Source organism: Bidens hawaiensis, unplaced genomic scaffold (assembly GCF_021521415.1).
Source record: "Bidens hawaiensis isolate Kalapana, Puna unplaced genomic scaffold, B.hawaiensis_p1.1 tig00030204_1, whole genome shotgun sequence".
Classification (NCBI taxonomy): Eukaryota; Viridiplantae; Streptophyta; class Magnoliopsida; order Asterales; family Asteraceae; genus Bidens; species Bidens hawaiensis.
In genome coordinates this window covers 1-21,179 of record NW_027495023.1, presented here as the reverse complement: position 1 = coordinate 21,179, position 21,179 = coordinate 1, and the positions used below count along the sequence as shown (strand labels likewise).

At 35.3% G+C, this 21,179-nt stretch overlaps 1 protein-coding gene and 1 long non-coding RNA gene across 2 annotated transcripts; both read right to left on the bottom strand.

Annotated features, from left to right (window-relative positions):
- Window positions 1-1,054: 1,054 nt before the first annotated feature.
- Window positions 1,055-4,990, bottom strand: LOC143580038 (uncharacterized). Its single transcript, XM_077063182.1, has 4 exons — window positions 4,762-4,990; window positions 2,695-4,686; window positions 2,406-2,557; window positions 1,055-2,203 (listed from the first exon to the last, which is right to left on the bottom strand). The coding sequence occupies exons 1-4, from the start codon at window positions 4,982-4,984 to the stop codon at window positions 1,055-1,057; spliced, it is 3,516 nt and encodes a 1,171-aa protein (XP_076919297.1). The 5' UTR covers window positions 4,985-4,990.
- Window positions 4,991-7,040: 2,050 nt separating this feature from the next.
- Window positions 7,041-8,637, bottom strand: LOC143580044 (uncharacterized). Its single transcript, XR_013143577.1, has 4 exons — window positions 8,448-8,637; window positions 8,122-8,196; window positions 7,306-7,464; window positions 7,041-7,240 (listed from the first exon to the last, which is right to left on the bottom strand). It is a non-coding gene; the product is annotated as an uncharacterized LOC143580044 (long non-coding RNA).
- Window positions 8,638-21,179: the final 12,542 nt, after the last annotated feature.

The window sequence follows — 21,179 nt, the reverse complement described above, 5'->3', positions numbered from 1 at the left end:
ATCAATATTAAATACTCTGTAAAAGTGTATTGTCCTATTTGATTTACCCATCTTTTTCTCTTTCATTATATTTAACAAACACAACATATAATATTATAATATGAAATGAATTATACGGTTATTGTGATTCTATATTTAGAATTTGTTCCATATTGAACACGCCTTCAGGAGCATATGCAACAAGTCAAGACACCATGTCTTTTAACCGCTAACCTTGCATAAGTGAACTGAAAACCTATATTATCATCAAGGCTCTTAAGTTTTATGATGACAAGGGATCAAAATGTTAAAGTTTTTAATTGATTCTTTCTATATAAGTTTTGCAATAAGAATTTAATAAAAAAATCGCCCTAGAAACAAAGTTAGTTTATACAGATAATAACGGTAGAAGCTGCACCTACACTTGGTCCGTAGCGTAGTGATTGATTATAATTGAATTCGGGTTATAATTGAATTCACAAACGCCTCTTTCTTAATGTTAGCAAATGATTTTTTTTCCACGGAGTAATTCTTCATTATTATACATATTTCTTGGTTTACAACTCGTGTAATACACGGATACTAAAATAGTATTATAAAATGTGATGTATCCATACCACTATCATTCTATACTTTGAATTTGTTTCATATTGAACATTCCTTCCAGAGCATATGCAATATCTAACAAATTATAGAAGTAAAACTCTTATACTTGTTCATGAGTGGCAATGGAACCACCAACTTCCTTATTACACATAAACATCTACATTACCCCCATGTTTTTATAGTTAACTTAATAATTGTAAATTTAGCCAAAGGTTTATAAACTTGGGAAGAACATTAAAATGTTGAACAAGGAACAATATTAAATTATTCTAATGAACAGGATTTATGTACCAAAATGAGGGGAGTTGAAAAACAATTTTATCAAAAGGGGGTGGCGACGCAGCTTGTTGCCCGCTTACCCACATATCTGTTGTAACTGGATCCTTTTGTTCGGTATATGAATGAATATCATTTCCGTTTTATCAAAGAACAAAATAATTCAGATACAAGTAAAGCCAGCACTGCTACATCATGGACGAGAACCACGTGTTCCTTTTTCGACAAAATCAGCAAATCTGTATAGATCCGAGGATGGTGGCCGGCTTCCTAGAAGCCCGGGAAACAACGCTAGCTGGGCCAGCTGGGCCTGTTCCCATGGTCTATGATAAGGTTGTGAAACATATGTTTGACCATGTCCCGGATAATGTTGACCATATGGTCCACGCCAACCATAAGGTTGACCATTAGCCATGTGCACCGCTTGAACATAGTAACCGGGTGTGTTTCCAGGTGAGGCGGAATGGGCTGTAATGTAGCTTGTGCTCAGTTGTGGTGACGGGTAGTGACCAACAGGGGGTCTATGCTGATGTGGCATGTTTTGGTGACTAACACAAGCACGCTTTGGTTCGTGATGAATCGGTGGGTTTTCTTTAGACTTCCTTTTGTGGATTAGTTTCCACTCGTTTACTTCTTTCTCGAGATTTTGTATTCTTTCATTGATTTTGAAGTCGGGAAGAAGCGTTGAAGGGTCAACGTTGTGTGATTCCAAACACTGTTTTACCGATTTCTTGTGTGAAGGGTCAAGAACCGTGGATATGGTTTGATCACAAGAAGTTTCAGGAAGACTTTCTTCGGGCTTCTTACATGTACCAATTTCTTCTGGAATCATCAAATTATCAAAGTACCCACGAGATTCTTTCTTCTTCTCAAGCGCTGAAATTATGGCTGCTGACTTGGCAAGAGCTTTCTCCAACCGACTTTTTTTCATCTGAGACCATTTCATCTTATGTAACAACTCATCTTTCACTTGCTTTCTCTTCATATTTCTAACTTCTTCAAGACTTTCAGGTGTCCTCAAAGCCAGTCCTTTATGGGTTTTTCCCGAAACAATGGCTATGGTTCGATCACAAGAAGCATCTGGAATAGTTTCTTCAAGCTTCTTCGATACAACAATTTCTTCTTGAATCATCAAAGTATCATATTCTTCATGCTTTTTTAATACAACATTTTCTTCTACATTCTTACATATATCAATCTGCTCAGGCTTCTTCAAGACATCGGTTTGTTCATTACTCTGTTTGCCATTAGCAGCCATTCTGTTACGGTTCTGTTCTGAAACAACGGCTCCAGGAGCATCGGCCATTGTTTCATCGCAAGAACTTTCTGGAACAGCCTCTTCCTGCATGTTCAAAGTATCAAACGAGATCTTGTGATGTGATTTCATGGATCAATTTCATGAATATAGGTATTTTTGTACCTAATGTACATTAAGCAACTATTCCACCCACCTACATATATATATATATATATATATATATATATATATATATATATATATAGAGAGAGAGAGAGAGAGAGAGAGAGAGAGAGGTCTTGATTACCATTTGAAGAGGCGAAGCATTTTGAATATCTTTAATTTTATTGTGCAACGTCAATATGTTCCGAGGGTGGCACACATCCTCCAACCCAAAAGCACCGACAATACCAACAGCTTCAATTTCAAGATTATTCTTCACCATCAAATAAATTACCTCTGAAACAAGTATAATTTACCAGAAAATACTTTAGCTGATGGAAAGAAAAAAAAGGAATATGTGATTGTTTGAAATCTAAACTATACTATAAAAAGAATATATTAATGTTTCAAATTAACATAAAAAAGCAACAAACCTGGAATTTTTGGGATAAGAAAAGCCGAACGACGAAGTGCAGTTGAAATCCCCTTCACATTACTAGCCCTAATCAAATCCATAATATCCTGAATAGTGAAAACATCATCTTGAATCCCGAATCCACCGATGAGCAAAAGCAAACCCCGAGCATCAACCTCATCCGTGTGTCCCAGTCCACCTTCATTGATCATCTGTTTTCTCCAATCAACAGCAGTTTTTGCTGCATATTCCCGGTCCTGTCTTGCAATCTCAATGCCATCACTACTTATCATCACAAAACACTCCAAAATCAAAACCAAAGCCATCCTTTCTACAGTTTGGGGATGTGAATCCCCTGCACGCATGCGGATTCTTTCACTGCTTGTCACAAAGGACCTGCCAATGCTGCGTAGAACTAGTTTTGCAGGATCTTCAGCCAGCTTCAATGCGCTTGCAATTTCCTCGCGAAGATTGATCATTTCAGAATAATGTGCTGCTACATGAATCTTTAGTTGCTTAGTACTCATGTTCCGACACTTGGATTGTAATTTAAAAATCACAGGGTTCTTAGAAAAAAGAATAAACTCCCTTCTTCTCTTCCTATACCGTGTCTTCTTCTTTCTAACTTCTTTAAGACTTTCATGTTTCCCCAAATCCAGTTCGTTAGGGTTTTGTTCCGAAACAATGGGTATGGTTCGATCACAAGAAGTTTCTGGAACAGTTTCTTCAAGCTTCTTCGATACAGCAATTTCTTTTGAAATCATCAAAGTATCAAATTCTTCATGCTTCTTAAACACAACAATTTCTTCGGGATTCTTACAGACATCAATCTGTTCAGGCTTCTTCAAGATACCAGCTTGTTCATGCTTCTTATGTACTGATACATCAATTTCTACAACACACTCAGGTGTCCTCACATTCTCATTACTCTGTTTGCCATTAGCAGCCGTTCGGTTAAGGTTCTGTTCTGAAACAACGGCTCCAGGAGCATCGGTCATCGTTTCATCACAAGAACTTTCTGGAACAGTCTCTTCCTGCATGTTCAAACTACCATTTTCTACATGATTCTCAAATACATCAACTTCTTCAAAATTCTCTAACACATCAATTTCTCCACGAGTATCAATTTGTACAGGATTTTTAGCAACTTCAAGCTTCTTCAAACTATCAATTTCTACAGGATCCTTACATACCTCAATTTCTTCAGGCTTCTTCAAACTATCAATTTCTACACGATTCTCAAATTCATCAATTTCTTCATGATCCTTCAATACATCAGCAACTTCAAGCTTCTTCAAAACATCCGATTCATCATAATCGTGCGAAAAACCACTGTTCAAACTATCAATTTCTACACGATTCTTAAACAAACCAATATCTCTACCAAGAGTATCAATTTCTACATCATTATCAGCAACTTCAGGCTTCTTCAAACTGTCAATTCCTACATAATCCTTCAATACATCAGCAACTTCAGGCTTCTTTGACACACCCGATTCATCATAATCGTGCAAAAAACCGCCATCCAAACCATCAATTTCTACATTATTCTCACATACATCAATATCTCGGCCACGAGTATCAATTTGTACATGATTATTAGCAACTTCACGAGTCTTCAAAGTATTAATTTCTATAGGAATCTCAAATACATTAGCACCTTCCAGCTTCTTCAAAACATTAATTTCTACATAATTATTCTCAGACACATCAACTTCTAACCGATTATTCAATAAATCAGCAGCTCCAGGCTTCTCCAAAGCATCAATTTCTACATAATTATTCTCAGACACATCAACTTCTAACCGATTATTCGATAAACCAGCAGCTCCAGGCTTCTCCAAAGCAACAACTTCTACAGAATTATTCTCATATACATCAACTTCTACAGGATTATTCGATACATCAGCAGCTTCAAGCTTCTTATAAGCATCAATTTCTTCACAACTGCTTGAAAACGTAGTGTTTTCACTTGAGCTAGGGTTTTGGTTTTGCACCGACACAATGGCATCTGGTGAATCGGTAATTATTTGATCACAACTAGTTTCCAATAAACCTAAACACCTAGGGTTAATAATAATATTACCTTCAGCAAGGCGATTAGGCGGCAATTTAGAGTCAATCGATGAATTAATAAAAGTGATGTGATTGTTCAACTCGTCGTAACGGCTGATGAATTCCGATAAGGCGGTGGAGAAGCTGCGGAGTTCGTTGATGTTTGAATTTGCGATTGGTAGGGTTTGTAAGTTAATGACGGCGGAGATAGGGTCCATCGACGGCGGAGCTCCGGCGAGGCTTGACGGAGGCATCGGTTGTAACAACCAGGATGTTGTATTTGTATATATGTATGGAAACGATTATTATTATTATTATTATTATTATTATTAGTTACCAAAACATATTGTAACCTACTTATTAAAAGTCATTTTTTTTTCTCCTTTCACGTTGTTCTACTTCTGTCAGACTATATTGTCTCAACTAGATTTATATTGGCTTTAGAGTTTAGTTTGGGTGTTCCTATAGGAATATTATCGGCTCCACTTGACAGTTATTGTGCCACCACAAGAGCATAACACTCTGGCGTAAACACACGATAGGACTTGAGATTCGAACAAACAACTTTTACACAAGGCCTAGCTCAAATTCTTTATTGTCAATATCAACTCAAAATACCACAAGTCATCGAACTTGAATCTCAATTAAAGAACTCAAAGTCTTCTAGCACTAGGCCACAAGCGGAGGATATTCACGTTCCTTTATTGTTCTCTGTTAAGTTTTCATATTTTGTCCTTTAAATATATGTACTTTATGAATCATATCCTTAAAAAGTTTATTTGCAGTCGGTGTCCTTTACATGACATGTTTGTTTGATTTTCGTCATTTTGATCAATTGACATCCAAAAACCTAATTAAGTTTTGGCATGTGAGAGCATTTAAGTTTTTTTACACATACTATTTAAGTATTCATAATTTAAAAACAAATTAAATATATTATTAGAAAAAAAACTAATTAGAATATGTTAAACAAAAACACCGTTAAGTCTTGGCATGTTTGGATTTAACTAAGTTTTTGGATGGCGGTTAATGTAAAGAACAAAAAACGAATGTGTTTTTGTCATATAAATGACACCGCCCGCAAATAAATTCTTTAAAGGACTTGATGCATATATTCAAATGACAAAATTTGTAATTTAGTCTTTTTATATTGTTTAAGTTTCCTATTTATATGGATTTTTTTCTATAAATTATCATCTTTGTTTGAGAAAAATTCATCTTAACGGTCTCTGTTGTTGTCATCGTTCTTGACATTGGAAAATTGACAATATTATTGTTCTCGTAAAAGAGTATCATGTCCTTCGATAATAAAACCAATTGGCTTAGATAAATATAAATTTTAAGTTCGTTGCGATTCTTACATGTCATGTCATCCTGTCAAGTCATTTCTTGTAATACTATTATAACATGTCAATATGTAATGAGTTACATGGTTGTTATTGTAATTTTTTATTTATTTCATATTGAACACATTAAGAACATATACTACATCTTTTGGTATATAATAAATTCCATAATTAACTCTTATATTTGTTTATACAATTATCTTGTGTTATTGGTCTCGTTCAACAAGTGTTCAAAATAATATTATACTTAAATGTTTCAAACCAAAGCTTAAAGTATATCCAAATATTCACCTTTGTTAGATACAATCAAATGGAACCGATAACTTACTTATTACTCTATATGAAGTGTTGTGATAGTGTATTGGTGCAGTGTTTTAAAACCGGCCTCGCTCATACTCATCATCATTTCCATAGCCACACCATTACACCTCTTGAAGAGAGGGCACCAAAGGCTCGTCAACCCTTATGGCGCTAGTGCATTGGTGCAGTGTTTTAAAACCCAGCCCGACAGGTCTGACTGGGATCCGGTACCTATATCGGCCCGGGTCATGGTATTTGACCGTTTTCTAAAAACCCGTCCGAATTTTTCGGGTGGCGGTCAGCCCGGGTGCATGGCATACCATTACGATTCTATACTTTAAATTTGTTTCATATTGAACACGAGCATATGCAATATCTTTTGATATATAACAAATTCTAGAAGTAAAACTCGTATACTTGTTTTGAGTATATGCAATGGAACCACCAACTTCCTTATTACTCATAAACATCTACATTACCCCCATGTTTTTTATAGTTAACTAGGAGGTTCACCCGCCGCATCTGGTTTGACAACCGATTATCTCTGTTGACGGTGACGAACCAAAAAAACATACGTACAAATGTTAAACCACTTTTGTCTACATGAAAACCCCACCCATCGTGTCAGCTCGAACTTAGTTAATACATGTAGGCGTCAACATTTCTGGAGTCACACCATAGTTACAAAAGAAGTTTCTACGTGTATAATTGCAAAAGATTTGAGGTTGGCATGCTAGACAAATAATGACACAATTATAAAAGATTAGGTTTGCAGTGTTGGTTACAAAAGGTGAGTATTGTTTGAACCTGGTCTTCTCTACTTGTAACCATCCTTCTATGGTTCTTGCTTTTTTGCTTCATTGTCTGTAGATAAAAAGTGGTTGGTTACTATGTAGTTGATTCAGTTAACTTGCATGTGTGAAAAGTACCTGTAGATTTGTGATGAAATGTTTTAATCAACATCATCGCCAAATATGATGTAAGCCTCAATTGCCTACATGTAGATGAATCCAATTGATAGCACCATCTAACCCATTTGATAAACGGGTATTGTTCGGGTTGACATGTTTATCCGATTTATTACACCCCTGCCAACATGTTTAACTTAATGTAATAAATAAAAGTAACTGAAAAACAATTGAAATTGAAACATAAAATAAACTACATAATTACTCAGATCTCACTTCTTAATGCATTCCTTTCTCATTGCAAGCAAAGCGTTTCAGAGATAAGAAAAAGCCGAGCACGTAAAATCCAATTGTTAATAAAGTAAACTGCTTTCCATTAGTATTCTTTTCATAAAAATCAATATATTTAACCTAAAATTAATAAATAAAAAAAAAGATGCCACACAAATTTAAACTGAAAAGGTTTCTAAGCATAAACTCAGAATTATGCTTCAAATTTTGCAAAATCAATCATTAAGTCTTCTTGTCTTCACCTTATAGCAAAATGTTCAACTTATGAGCGCACTAATGTGATCTTTACAAATAGGGCAAAGTAAATTAACAAAATCATATGCAACAAATTAATCAAAACATCATGTACTATAAGCGTTTGCCTTAAAGTGCTTACAGTAAACTAATCAAACTGAATAACCTCAAGAATTTGCATATTTAATCAAAACAGTAAGGTTCAATCATCTAACAAACTTAAGCGACACTAAGTCCTAAAAATAACAAAAAATGATTCTTGAAGTTAAAACTCAAATACTAAATGCACTAAAAGAAAAACAGAGAGCTTACCAACTCTAAATTGTCTCTTAGCCGAGCCAACGCTTCTCAGTCCATAGCTCGTATAGGATTCAATATAAAGACTTCCTGCAATAAACAATTGATGCTATAATACTATTAAAAAACCAAAGAAAAAAAGGAATTATCAATTTATATACTTCTAGCAACAAAGTCAAATACCCTTTAAATTTAATCACATGGAAAAAAACCAATAATAATAAAATCACCTATATTGATTATATGAAATAAAGAAACATACAGATGCATCAGAAGCATCAAACTGATCTAATTTAATGACATAAACAGGAAGAAATTGTGGTGGCAAACATAAAACTAACCTTTTAATTTGGTTTTCAATATTGGCACACATTTGTCAATCTGCAACCCTTGAAACAAAGTGAATATGCTCCAAATATTTATATGATTCAACCTGTGATTTCTGCACAGAAATTATACATATCACATGATAGAATTTCATTAGCATTATCGTTTAATAACTTATCAAAATCCTAATACTAAAATAAGATAATTTTTAGTATTTTACATAAGATAGAAGCTTTTTTCTCAATTGAACATTTAACAGTTAATACATAGTTTATGTTATGTTCTAGAAGATTAAGCATTCAATTGGTGTAGGAACATTCAAAGAAACCCTAATTGTGCAATAAACTTACCTTGAATCGTCTTGGAGGTAACCCATGAGCAAGCATGGTGGTAAAGAAATAAACATTTAACCCTAATTTTGAACAAACTATGGTAGTTTTTATTCAGTGGTTATTTCTTCACCACCAGGAGCAGTCAGTTGGTGATAACTGACTGCATATGTTACAATCTCTATTGCCAAGTTCTTCCGAAATTATAGTTATATAAATTTTAATAATTATAAGTTTCGCCAAAGGTCACACCCCCATTTAGGCCTAGGAGTGCGACCCAATAGTTGGTATCGTGTTTGTAAATAAATCAGAATTGTGTTACGTTGCGGAAGACTTATAAAGCTTTAAGGATCAAAAGTGTAATTTATATATGCATTCAAAAGACGGGATTATAAAACACCCGTTTAGAGTTGTTAAGAAAAGATTATTTGATTATGTTTACAAACCACCATATTAAACTTATACAAAAGAAATCCGAGCCATCGGATATTAGTACTTCGTCATTTCCAAGCTCTAACTTTGTTCACCTGCAAAATGTAATAAAATACGTCAGCAACGAATGCTGGTGAACACGCTGACGCAAAAATATTTCTTTTGCTTTATTACCCCTCGAGACTACGCCTGCCTCGGCCCAACGTGGCTTAGGAATAACAAAGTCAAATAACACATTATAAATATGAGCCTCTACTCTAGGTCACCTCAGCAAACACCGCAGCGTTCGACTTAGTTAAGTACCCGTAAATATACACATAAGGTCGTACTCCCTGTAGGAGAGCGTCCTACGACCAAGGGTGGTGCGATCATGCCCATACATCGCATAGTACCACCTATGTAAGGATCTAGACATACGTATACCACAGCCTGAGGGCTAGGTTCATACCCTTTATTTATAACGGTTTTAGGAACACATAGTTCCTTGTAAACAATTTCACAAAACAAGTTGACTCATTTTTAAATAAGTAAAAGTTTGGGGGGCGTATTCACCTTCTCGCTTTAGGATCGGCTTCACTCACCGTCCAAGGGTCTTTCCCTTTCTTTATCTCGCACCTATAGTACGAGTATAAATATTTGTTAGTCGGATACACGATCCGGCTTAAGACCTTTAGTCTTATCTCAATCCTCGATGAACCTTTAGTTCATTTTCTTTTACTTGAAAACCTGTAGTTTAAAAGTAAATTATAAACCTTTAGTTTATATTCAAAACCCGACGTTTGTTCTTCTCCAAGAAACGTAATCATTTTCTTTTATTATTTAAGAATACTCATTATTCATTAAATAATATATTCATAACAAAGATTATATATACATATATACTTACACACATATATATATGTAATCACAATATTCAATACACAATCTTTTATTCATTTCTTTGTTATGTTATATTTCTTTTCTTTTATCGAGATATTGAGTATATCCTCGACTAAAGGCTTAATAATTAATATAATATTGAATTATATTGAATTCATCATTACGCCTAACCTTAGTGGCGTATAGAAACTCTAGGGACTCGAGCAGCACTCCAACGCCGCTTCTTTCTCGAACAAATCAATGAATGCCAATCTTCAACACACAATGGCACGCTTATCGAGACTCATCACCATAACGACAAACACCTTCTTGGTATGTGGGTGGAGGGTGGCACAAACTTCAAGGAAACGTCGGTACGCAAATGAAGGTTCGGGACACGCTTTACGATGAAATATGGCACGTTTATCGAGGTGGATCGAGTACACGATTGTCGGGATGTAGTGAGATGTTAGAGAGAGGAGTGAGAGCTGAGTTGTGGGATGCCAAGAATGAAACCCGGACCTTGCTATTTATAGACTTGAAATTGGTCCCCATCGCGACACGCGATGGGTTCCTGGGCAGACCTATCGCGTATCGCGATATAGGTCTGCTGACTCACTGCGTAGACCTGCCACGTGGCAACACGTGGCAGCAGTGTTGCCTTTGGTGACACGTGGCACACGTGTCAATATGTGTCAGGTACCCCATCGCGATACGCGATGGGGCTCTCCTCTGACTCATCGCGTAGCGCGATGGGTCAGGAAATCAGAATTTTCAATTTAAACCCTAGGGTTTGGAATTTGGCAATTTTAGTTCTTAGACTTTGAAAAGTTGATACTTTGAACTGAAATTTTCACGTTGTTACAATAAACTTAGGAAGAACATTAAAAAGTTAAATCATACTCTTTTAATAAAATAAAATAACTGTGACACATGTCGATTTTTTATTAAACATCATATCTCTTTTCCCTTCAAAACTAAAATCTTAATTGACCATAATATGTGTTATAAATCAATAATTATTCACTTTCATTTTACACCATATTTATATTATGTTTATACATTTTTATAAAAATAAATATTAACATATTATGTATGTTACTACATATTCTAAAATACTTGGTGAGTTCTAAAAAATCAACAAACAATGTTTGTTAAAGATTGAAAAAAAATATAATTTCAAATGTTACCATTAACATGTTATACTATATTGTTAAATGTTGTAAAAAAACAAAACTCGAATATGATTTATTTTACAAAACACTTTTTTTGATCATTAACTTTTAAATAAATGTTTAAAAGTCGATTCATTTTTATAAAATCAATCAGTTTATCGATTATTGTTATTATTATTATTATTATGATTTCATTTTACAAAACAATTTTTTTAATCATTAACTTATAAATAAATGTTTAAAAGTCGATTCATTATTATAAAATCAATCAATTTATCGATTATTGTTATTATTATTATTATTATTATTGTAAATTGTCATATAAATTTATAAATTATAATATATGCTTTAAATCTATTTATTTATTTTTTCGGTTAATTTAGTAAACTATATATATGTTAAATTTTAAGGATAATATATATACAAATGACTATCATATATAACAAAGTTTATCATAATTAATTTCTATGTTTTTTATAATAAAGTGTCATTTTCGTCATTGTGGTTTGGCAAATAATGAGAATTTAGTCCAAATATTTTATTTTTTGCATATGGATCATCCAAGTTTCACAATTCTTGTCAATTACATCCAAATCACTAATCCTGTTAAATTTAATCGTTAAGTCAAAGGTAGATATGCTTTTTCACTTGTTCTTTATTATAATACTCATTTAAGTTAATTGTGGTTTTTATCCATGTGGTTTGTTCAAATCTGCGGTTGAGTGTCGCTTTTGTTTCACTGAACGGGGCTCACAACGACTTGTGGGCCTTTGTTTTCACTGAATGGGGATATTTTGGTCTCGTTGGATGATTAAGGGGTTGAGTTCTCCATTCAAGTTTTCATTTACTCTTCGTGGTCATCATTTGTTCGTTTGAAAAGTGTCGCTTCTGTTTTCATTGAACGGGGCTCGCAACGACTCGTGGGCATTTGTTTTCACTAAATGAGGATATTTTGGTCTCGTGTGATGATTAAGGGGTTGAGTTACCCATTCAAGTCTTCATTTACTCGTTGCGGTCATCATTTGTTCGTTAGGGCATTCATTTGTTCGTTTAAAAAGTGTCGCTTCTGTTTTCACTGAACGGGGCTCACAATGACTCGTGGGCCTTTGTTTTCACTAAACGGGGATACTTTGGTCTCATGGGATGATTAAGGGGTTGAGTTCACCATTCAAGTCTTCATTTACTCGTTGCGGTCATCATTTGTTCGTTAAGGCATTCATTTGTTCGTTTGAAAAGAGTCGCTTCTATGTTCACTGAACGGGGCTCGCAACGACTCGTGGGCCTTTGTTTTCACTTAACGGGGATATTTTGGTCTCGTGGGATGATTAAGGGGTTGAGTTCCTGTAACATCGTGAAAATATCGGATCAAAAATATCAAGTTTCTAAGTTAAAGGACCAAAATGACAAATTCTAAACCTTAGGGTTTAAATTGAAAATTCTGATTTCCTGACCCATCACATACATCTCTCTCTAAAACATTTCTCTAGACCCGTAAAAGTATACCCTCGATTACCTCGAAGTTCGTGCCCTTAATCCTTGATTTCCGTGCATGTTTCCTCGATATCCGTGTCATATTCCAACGACTTCCCAACAACAAAGGTGGTGCCATCTCGACGTCCCTACGCTTGCCTCGTAAAAGCGTGCCAACTTGTGAAGGAGTATTGGTGTACCTTGTAAAGCGTGCCAAGGTGGAGTGTTGATCAAGAAGAGTTGAAAAAGGGTAAAAGACGTCGAAGTGCTGCTCGATTGTCTAGAGTTATTATAAGCCAACGAAGGTAGGCGTAATGCCCGAATAAAATAATAATAAAATATTGTAAAGGCTTAAAACCATAAGTCGAGGATATACTCGATACCTCGATATAATAAAAGAAAATATAACAAAGGAAAGAAAAGAAAAGAATATGAATATATATATATAGATAGATATATATATATATATCAATGTGATTATATATAATTCTTTGTTATAAATATTATTTAAGTAATAATGAATATTCTTAAATAATAAAGAAATGAGAAGAAAACGTTTCTTATAAAAGAAGAAACGTAGGGTTTAAAGGAAATAAGATTAACTATAGGTTATCTTATAAAAGAAAAAAAGAAAAATATTTTAAACTAAAGGTTTAAAAAGAAAAGAATACTTTTTAACTAAAGATTTTAAAGTAAAGAAAATATAATCGAGATAAAGAGTATAAAAGACTAAAGGTCTTAAGCCTGATTGTATATCCGACTAACAAAATATTATACTCGTACTATAGGTGCGAGATAGCAACGGGAAAGACCCTCAGACGGTGTATTGAAGCCGATCCAAATCAAAAAGGTAAATACGCCCCAAACTTTACAAAATTGTTTTAAAACGAGTCAGTGTGTTAAATGAAAAGGTTTACATGAGACTACGTGTCTCTAAAAAAATTTATAAACAAAGGTATAAACGCTAGCCCTCATGCTGTCGTGTACGTCTGTCTGGATCCTTACATATGTGGTAATTGCGGTGGACACATCGCACCACACTTGGTCATAGTGATGCTTCCTGTGGGGAGTGTGACCATGTGTATACGAATGGTACTTAACTAAGTTGAACGCTGCGGTGTTTGCTGGGGTACTTAGTGTAGACACTTGAGTTTATAATTGTATTGTTTTTAAAGCTTGATTATTCCTAAGCCACGATAGGCCGGACCCAAGTTATGCCTCAAGGGGTAATCAAGTAAAAGAAAATATTTTAGCGTCAGCATATTCACCAGCATGTGTTGCTGACGTATTTTTTAAACATTTTGTAGGTGATCAAGATTAGGGCTTGGAATGACGAAGTGCTCAAGATATCCGATGGCTCGGATTCTTTTTGTTAAACTTAATATTAAGTAAATGGTAGTTTTGTAATTAAAACAAGTAACCTTAAAACATTATACGTGAACTTTTAAATCCCGTCTTTTGTGAATGTTTATGTTTTTAATCACACATGTTTGAAAAACTTCCGCTTTAATACGTAACTCTGATATATTTACAAACGTGGTACCAACTGTTGGTCGCACTCTCAGGCCTAAGATGGGGTTGTGACAGTTCTCCATTCAAGTCTTCATTTACTCGTCGCGGTCATCATTTGTTCATTAGGACATTCATTTGTTCGTTGGAAAAATGTCGCTTATGTTTTCACTGCACTGGGTTCTCAACGAATCGTGGGCCTTTGCTTTCACTTAACGGAGATATTATGGTCTAGTGGGATGATTAAGGGGTTGAGTTCCCCATTCAAGTCTTCATTACTCGCCGTGGTCATCATTTGTTCATCAGGACATTCATTTGTTCGTTCGAAAAGTGTCGCTTATGTTTTCACTTAACGGTGCTCGCAACGACTCGTGGGCCTTTGTTTTCACTAAACGGGGATATTATGGTCTCGAAACCTCTGTGTACTGTCAGCGTTAACTTTTTCTTCAATGGTGACCAGAACGTTGTATTGGAAGCATGTGATGCAAAACTATGCTCAAGTGAAGCAAAATATGCACAAAATTGAAAGGATTAACTTGCTATTTTTTATTTTATCATTTTTATAAAGTTTAGAAGCCCCTTGAAACATATCAAAATCTTTTTCATGGTGTAGCTCATAAAAACATAATTCTTGAAGAACATCCGTTATTACAATTTAATATTCTCTTTTCCTTCTGGGTGGTAAATTGATAAATATATCAATAAAGATAACTACTTTTATATGGGAAGTTTTCTTCACGAAATTAGTTCATAACCAAAATTTTTTCAATTATACATATATGATATTGAGAATGAAATTTTCGATAGAAGGAGAGTTCTCGGGTACGGAGCGTTCTAGGGTACGTTTTTGCACGCGCATTTTTTTTATTAAGTTCATTTATTAAAATCATTTTGTGATATAAATAAAGTAAATTTCTGTACACATAATATAGATGCAAATATAGATGTAATACAATTTTCCATATACGTTATGTAGTTTTATAATTTGGATCATTTCGTGTGTTACACGGGCTCTAAAACTAGTAAAGGAATAATATTAGATTATTCTAATGAATAGAAGATATATGTACCAAGAGAAGAGAGTTACAAAACCTTTTTTTATCAAAGAACAAAATAATTCCAGGACAAGTAAAGCTCAGCATCATGCAGCACTGCTACATCATGCAGGAAAACCGTGTGATCCTCTTTTGACTAATTCCACAAAACCGTACAGATCCAAGGATTGTACCCGTCTCCCCATAAACCCGGGAAACGATTCTAGCGGGCCCTGTTCCCATGGTCGATGATAAGGGTGTGAATTATATGTTTGACCATGTCTTGGATAATGTTGACCATATGGTCCATGCCAACCATAAGGTTGTTGATCATAGTGACCAGGTGTGTTACCGGGCATTGCATATGGATTATATGCAGGTGAAGCAGAACGATCCGTAATGTAGCTTGTGCTCGGTTGTGGTGACCAGTTGAACTGGTTCATGTTATAGTGATCAACGGGTGGTCTATGCTGATGTGGCATGTTTTGGTGACTAACACAAGCACGCTTTGCTTCGTGATGAATCGGGTATGCTAAAGGCTTCCTTTTTTGAGTTAATTTCCATTCGTTTACTTCTTTCTCGAGATATTGTATTCTTTCATTGATTTTGAAGTCGGGAAGAAGCGTTGAAGGGTCAACGTTGTGTGATTCCAAACATTGTTTTACCGATTTCAGATCAAGTAAGTGCTGCTTCATTGCATCCAACTGAAATTAAAAAAAAAATTACAAACATCAGTTTAGTCCAGCGTACTTTTGACCAATTATTTCACATGAAATGTTTGACTTGGTTGACCCAAATCAAATACTCAATATCGTAATTTTGACTCATTTGCTTTTGAATATGTTGATTTGTGTTATATTTAACTTTTCAATCATCTAACTAGTCAACACGTTTTTTTTAGAAAAAGTCACAAAAGTTTCCTGAAGTGTGATTCTAATACATTAAACCTCGAATCATTTTACTCGAATTATATAATTATTGAACAGCTAAATTGCATAGAAAGTTAACATAGTTCAGTCATATCTCTCAATTTAAGGGGAATATAGTATTCCTTCGCTCCAAAAAACGATCCGACTTTCAAAACCTTCGTATCCCACATCAATGTCATGTCAGCACCACGTTAGCAAAATGTCAAAGTTATCGGCATGTTAGCCATTTGGACACGCCATCATTTTAACTAACTAACTTGGGTGAAATTCCACAACTTCGATTTGAGTCCTTTTTTCGAGTGAAATACTATATTCCTCCAAGTAGAAAGAAATATGACTATGTTACACCTATATTGAAATAAAATATAAATGGGAAAATCCCCTAAATGTCCATTTTGATCACTTAGAGTACCAAGAATGTCTATAGAAAGCAAAAATTCCCTAAATATCCACTCCAAACTGGTAGGGCCCAACCAGATTGTTATGTCAGCCGACATTTTTTGTCGGCCTATAAGATAACGCCACTTGTAAGTTGTAACCAAATTGGTCGATCCAACCTTTTTTAAAAAACCCACCGTTTTTTATAAGTCCGACGAAATTAGGGACCAACATAAAACCGTTGGACCCGCTGGTTTTATAGGCTGGTTACACGTGGCATGATTTATAGGCCAACAAAAACCGTCAGCTGACATAACAATTCGGTCGGGTAGACCAGTTAAAAGTAGACATTTACAGAAATTTTGCTTTCTATGGACATTACTGGAACTCAAGTGGTCAAAATGCACATTTTGGGGATTACCCCATTAGGAAATGTTTTATGTTCCAAGGCTTGATGAAAAACTATAATCGAGCCGGGGAAATCACCGTAAGCAGCCTCTCTTTTCATACGGGGTAGTGGTAAGGTTGTCTACGTCTTACCCTCCTCATACCTTACCATAGCTTTGCTGAGTACGATAACGACAACGATGATGAAAAGAAGAGTACATAGTAAACACATGTTGCAATAACAGGAGTGCGCTTCTAGACACCTGTTAACTTAAGAGGGGTACAAGTAGATCATTAACTTACATAATGAATCCTATGCACATATAATAAGTCATACGTGTGTTTGGACAGAGTAAATTGTGCATCTTCAATCAATATATGTTTGTTTGTTTTGTAGAGTACCTGTAATATATATATTCTTAATACATGTATATTTGGTTTTTCACAAATCATATATATTACAAGACTAATAATATCCAACGTTCTAGATAGTGTTCGACCGGTGAATCAACCTCGAATACGAGACGTATCAAAATATCCTTTCCTCTGATTTTTCTCGGGGTTATTTTCTGATTGTTTATCTTTTTGTTGTTTGTTGTGTAGTTATGAGTAACTGATTCGAAGTTTAACAACTAGTTTGCATGTTTAAACTCAACTTTTGTGATGTTCTGGATTACGTGCGTTACAAGTTGGTAACATGGTAGTAATATGAGCGATTTGGGCATCCTCGACGTCTAAACTTAAGCTGGGAATGAGACTCACTTAATGATGCCGGTAAAGATAGTTATAGCCAGTAGAGTTCGTATAGAGTTTCCTTGCATGTGCCGACATGCCTTGTAAGAGGCGAGTGACGGTTTAGTTGTATGATTGATTGAGATAAGAAGTTAGAACTCGAGTAGTAATGTAAAGGGTTAATAGCACTTTATCAATGTTTCAAACGGTTTACCTTACTGTGTTCTAAGATTATACCTATTAACGACAATGATGGCATTTTGTATGATTGATTGAGATAAGAAGTTAGAACTCGAGTAGCAATGTTTCAAATGGCAGGTTAGAGTAGTGTTAGTCAAGGCAGAGGCCGTGACCGAGTGCTTGGTAGCATCAAAGTAGTAGCCGAAATAGTAAATGACCATGTCAAGGACATCCAAGATTTGGCTTTAATTATGGTCTAGCGGGAAGTTTGATAGAGATCTCGCCCACAATTGAGCGTGTAAACCCATTATCGAAAAAAATGACAATGAGCATGGTGGGGAGTCCATCGACATCATTCCCAAAAGAGGGATGCATGCAATGCCACCGACAAGAATAATGCCTTTTTATTCGTGGTGAAAAAAGACACGCGATACAGAATTGTAACGAAAGGACTAGTTTGCACTAAATGGTTGTCTCATCATCATCATCATCATCATCATCATCGTACTCAGTATATCCCACCAAAAGCAATGCTATGGTAGGGTCTGAGGAGGGTAAGATGACTAAAAGATAGTAAGCACAAGGGATGCAAGGTGTCAAAGTGCAATTAAAGCACATGAGAGCCCAAGTGAAGTAGTCACAACTTTGTGTCGGAAGGAAAAGTTCAAAACCGCACATAGTGACAACAAATTGATTTATGACATGGTCAAATCGTGAATGCCAACATTGGAGACAAGGTAGGTGTGCTCTACTTTGTGCTCGTGATAATTTTCTTCTCGGAGTTCAAGTCTCTCATTCTGTTTATGGATGATACTCTATGCGTCATGAACGTGAAACTAGGGTCGAGGTAAAACAGTATTGGCCGTACGACTTGTGTTTGGTTTTAGCATGTGGAAACCAAGGGAAAAAAAAAAGATAGTGTCGTACTAGGGACACAAAAGCAAGCTACTAAATTCAGTAAGCACCTAGGATGAGTCATGGGTAACAATAACCGTTCAAGATACACAAGATACATAACAACGACGACGTAAGTTTAGGAAGGGAGAGAATGTCGAATCCTACTAAAAAAATTATACAATGTTGATGCATTTCTTGAAACGTTTTGCAGCAGTTAAAATATTCAATACGCACAAACGACCTAGAATACCCACAACAAATCAAAATCAAAAGGCATTTACAAGCCTACTCTTTTAGACCTAGAACAAGATATGAACAACCATGTTGAGTACCGATATCGTAGCAAACTGATACCGCCTGTAAACCACGGATACAAGTATTGGCATTTGTTTTTATGTGTTCAGTTTCAAGAACACTCAGTTTCGATAGTACTTAATGGTACTGGACTACCGTATCAAGACTACCGGTATTGTACCAATCGTAGAACCATTACTTAAACATTGTAAATATCTGGCCTAGATTTGTTAAGATGCTTCAAGACTTGGCTAGCTAAGAGCATTCTCATCCAACCCACCATATTATGTGAGGGGGTGTTTTTATAATTTAGATATTAGAGAGTGATTTAGGGTGTTATGAGTGAAGAGGTTTCATATTTTAGAAAACACGGTGATTTTTCTGTATATTTGAAAAGCTACTGTTCACCTCTTATAATTTTTTAATATATTTTGAAAATGGTTGTGAGTGAATGAAAGAGAAATGATAATGATAAAGGTATAAAAAGTATTATTTAATTGAAAAAGAGAGAAATGTAGTGTGTTTTAGTGTAATTTTGGATATAGGGATAGGGAGTTGAATGGGAACGCTCTAAGATAGTGTGGGTTGCCATTTATGCAAACCACCTTCCAAATCAATACACCTTCAAACCTTTTTCTATCCTTCTCTTGTAAGCAACAAAGGTTTCCTTTGATTACGATCTTGTTTTGTAATCCGCGGTTACGAATTGTTGCAACGCCAAGTCAAATGGCTTGCTTTGGACGAATCTAAGCTTCGATTCAAACACATAGTTACAATTTTACCAAAACATAACGAGCTCGAATATTAAGCTAACCACCCTATTCGGATACACGTACAACAAAACATTATGCATTGTTACTACCCATGACGAAAACCATGTGATTCCTTTTCAACTATATCAACAAAGCCATAGAGAGCCGAGGATGGGCCATGCCTTCCGGGAAAGCCACCCAAAGGGGGAACTCTTTGAAACAATTCCGGTTGACTCCGTCCGTTTGGTCTATCATAAGATTGTGAATCATATGTTTCACCATGTCTTGAATAAAGCGCAACATCTGCTCCATACCTACTAGAGCTTTGATGCACCATTTGGTCATCGCCATAAAACCCATAGGTTAAACCATCTTGCACTAGGCCGGTCAAGTGTTCAGCCATAGTCGTTGCAGGTGCATCGTATACAGATGAAGTGGAACGATTAGTAATGTAGCTAGGGTTTCGATATAAAGTCAAGGTAGCTTATGCTCGGTCGTGTTGGCCGGATAAACTGATTCATGCGATAGTGATCAACAGGATTCTGTTGATGTGGCATGCTTTGGTGACTAACACGAGCACGTTTCGCTTCCTTATGAATTGGGTTTTCTAAAGACTTCCTCTTTGGAATTAATATCCCGTCGTTTATCCTTTTCTTGAGATTTTGTATTTGCTCATTAATTCTTAAGTCAGGAAGATGCATTGAAGGATCTCACAAGACATTGTTTTACAGATTTGAGATCAATTAACAGTTGCTTCATTTCCTTTGACTGAAATTTAAAAAATCACAAACATCAATTTTAGTCCCCTCGCACGTTCGACTAATCACCTTTTTCTTTCATCACAAATGCCCTTTAGAAATGACAACATATGAAATTAGCTGTGACCCAAATCGTATACTTTACCTACTTATGAATAGGTTGATTTGGATATACTTCAAACTAACCGCTCAAACAAGTGAGATAAAAAAAGGTCAAATAAATTGAGGTTGCCAAAAATTTGATTTTAATGCATTAAACCTTCTTAAAACATTTTACTCAAAAAGCTATATTAGCATAAACAAGCAAATTGCATACAAAGGTAACAAAGTTCAATAGCATTTTTCTCTTCAAAAAGTTGTTCAACTTAAAAACCTTGCATTAAATGTATCTTGTAAGTTAACATGTCCTCGTATCGCACATCAGTGTCGTGTAACCACCAGGTACGAAAGCGAGTCAACATGGTCAAAGTTACAGGAACGCCATCACTCCGACAACAAACTTGGTTTGGATCCCCTAAATTTTTGAAAATTTGAACCCTTTTTCTGTTTTATATATCACTTAAGAGTATTTTTTGAAGTGGACAAAAATATTATGATCCTCCCAAGTAGAAGTATGACAAAATATGTTAGCT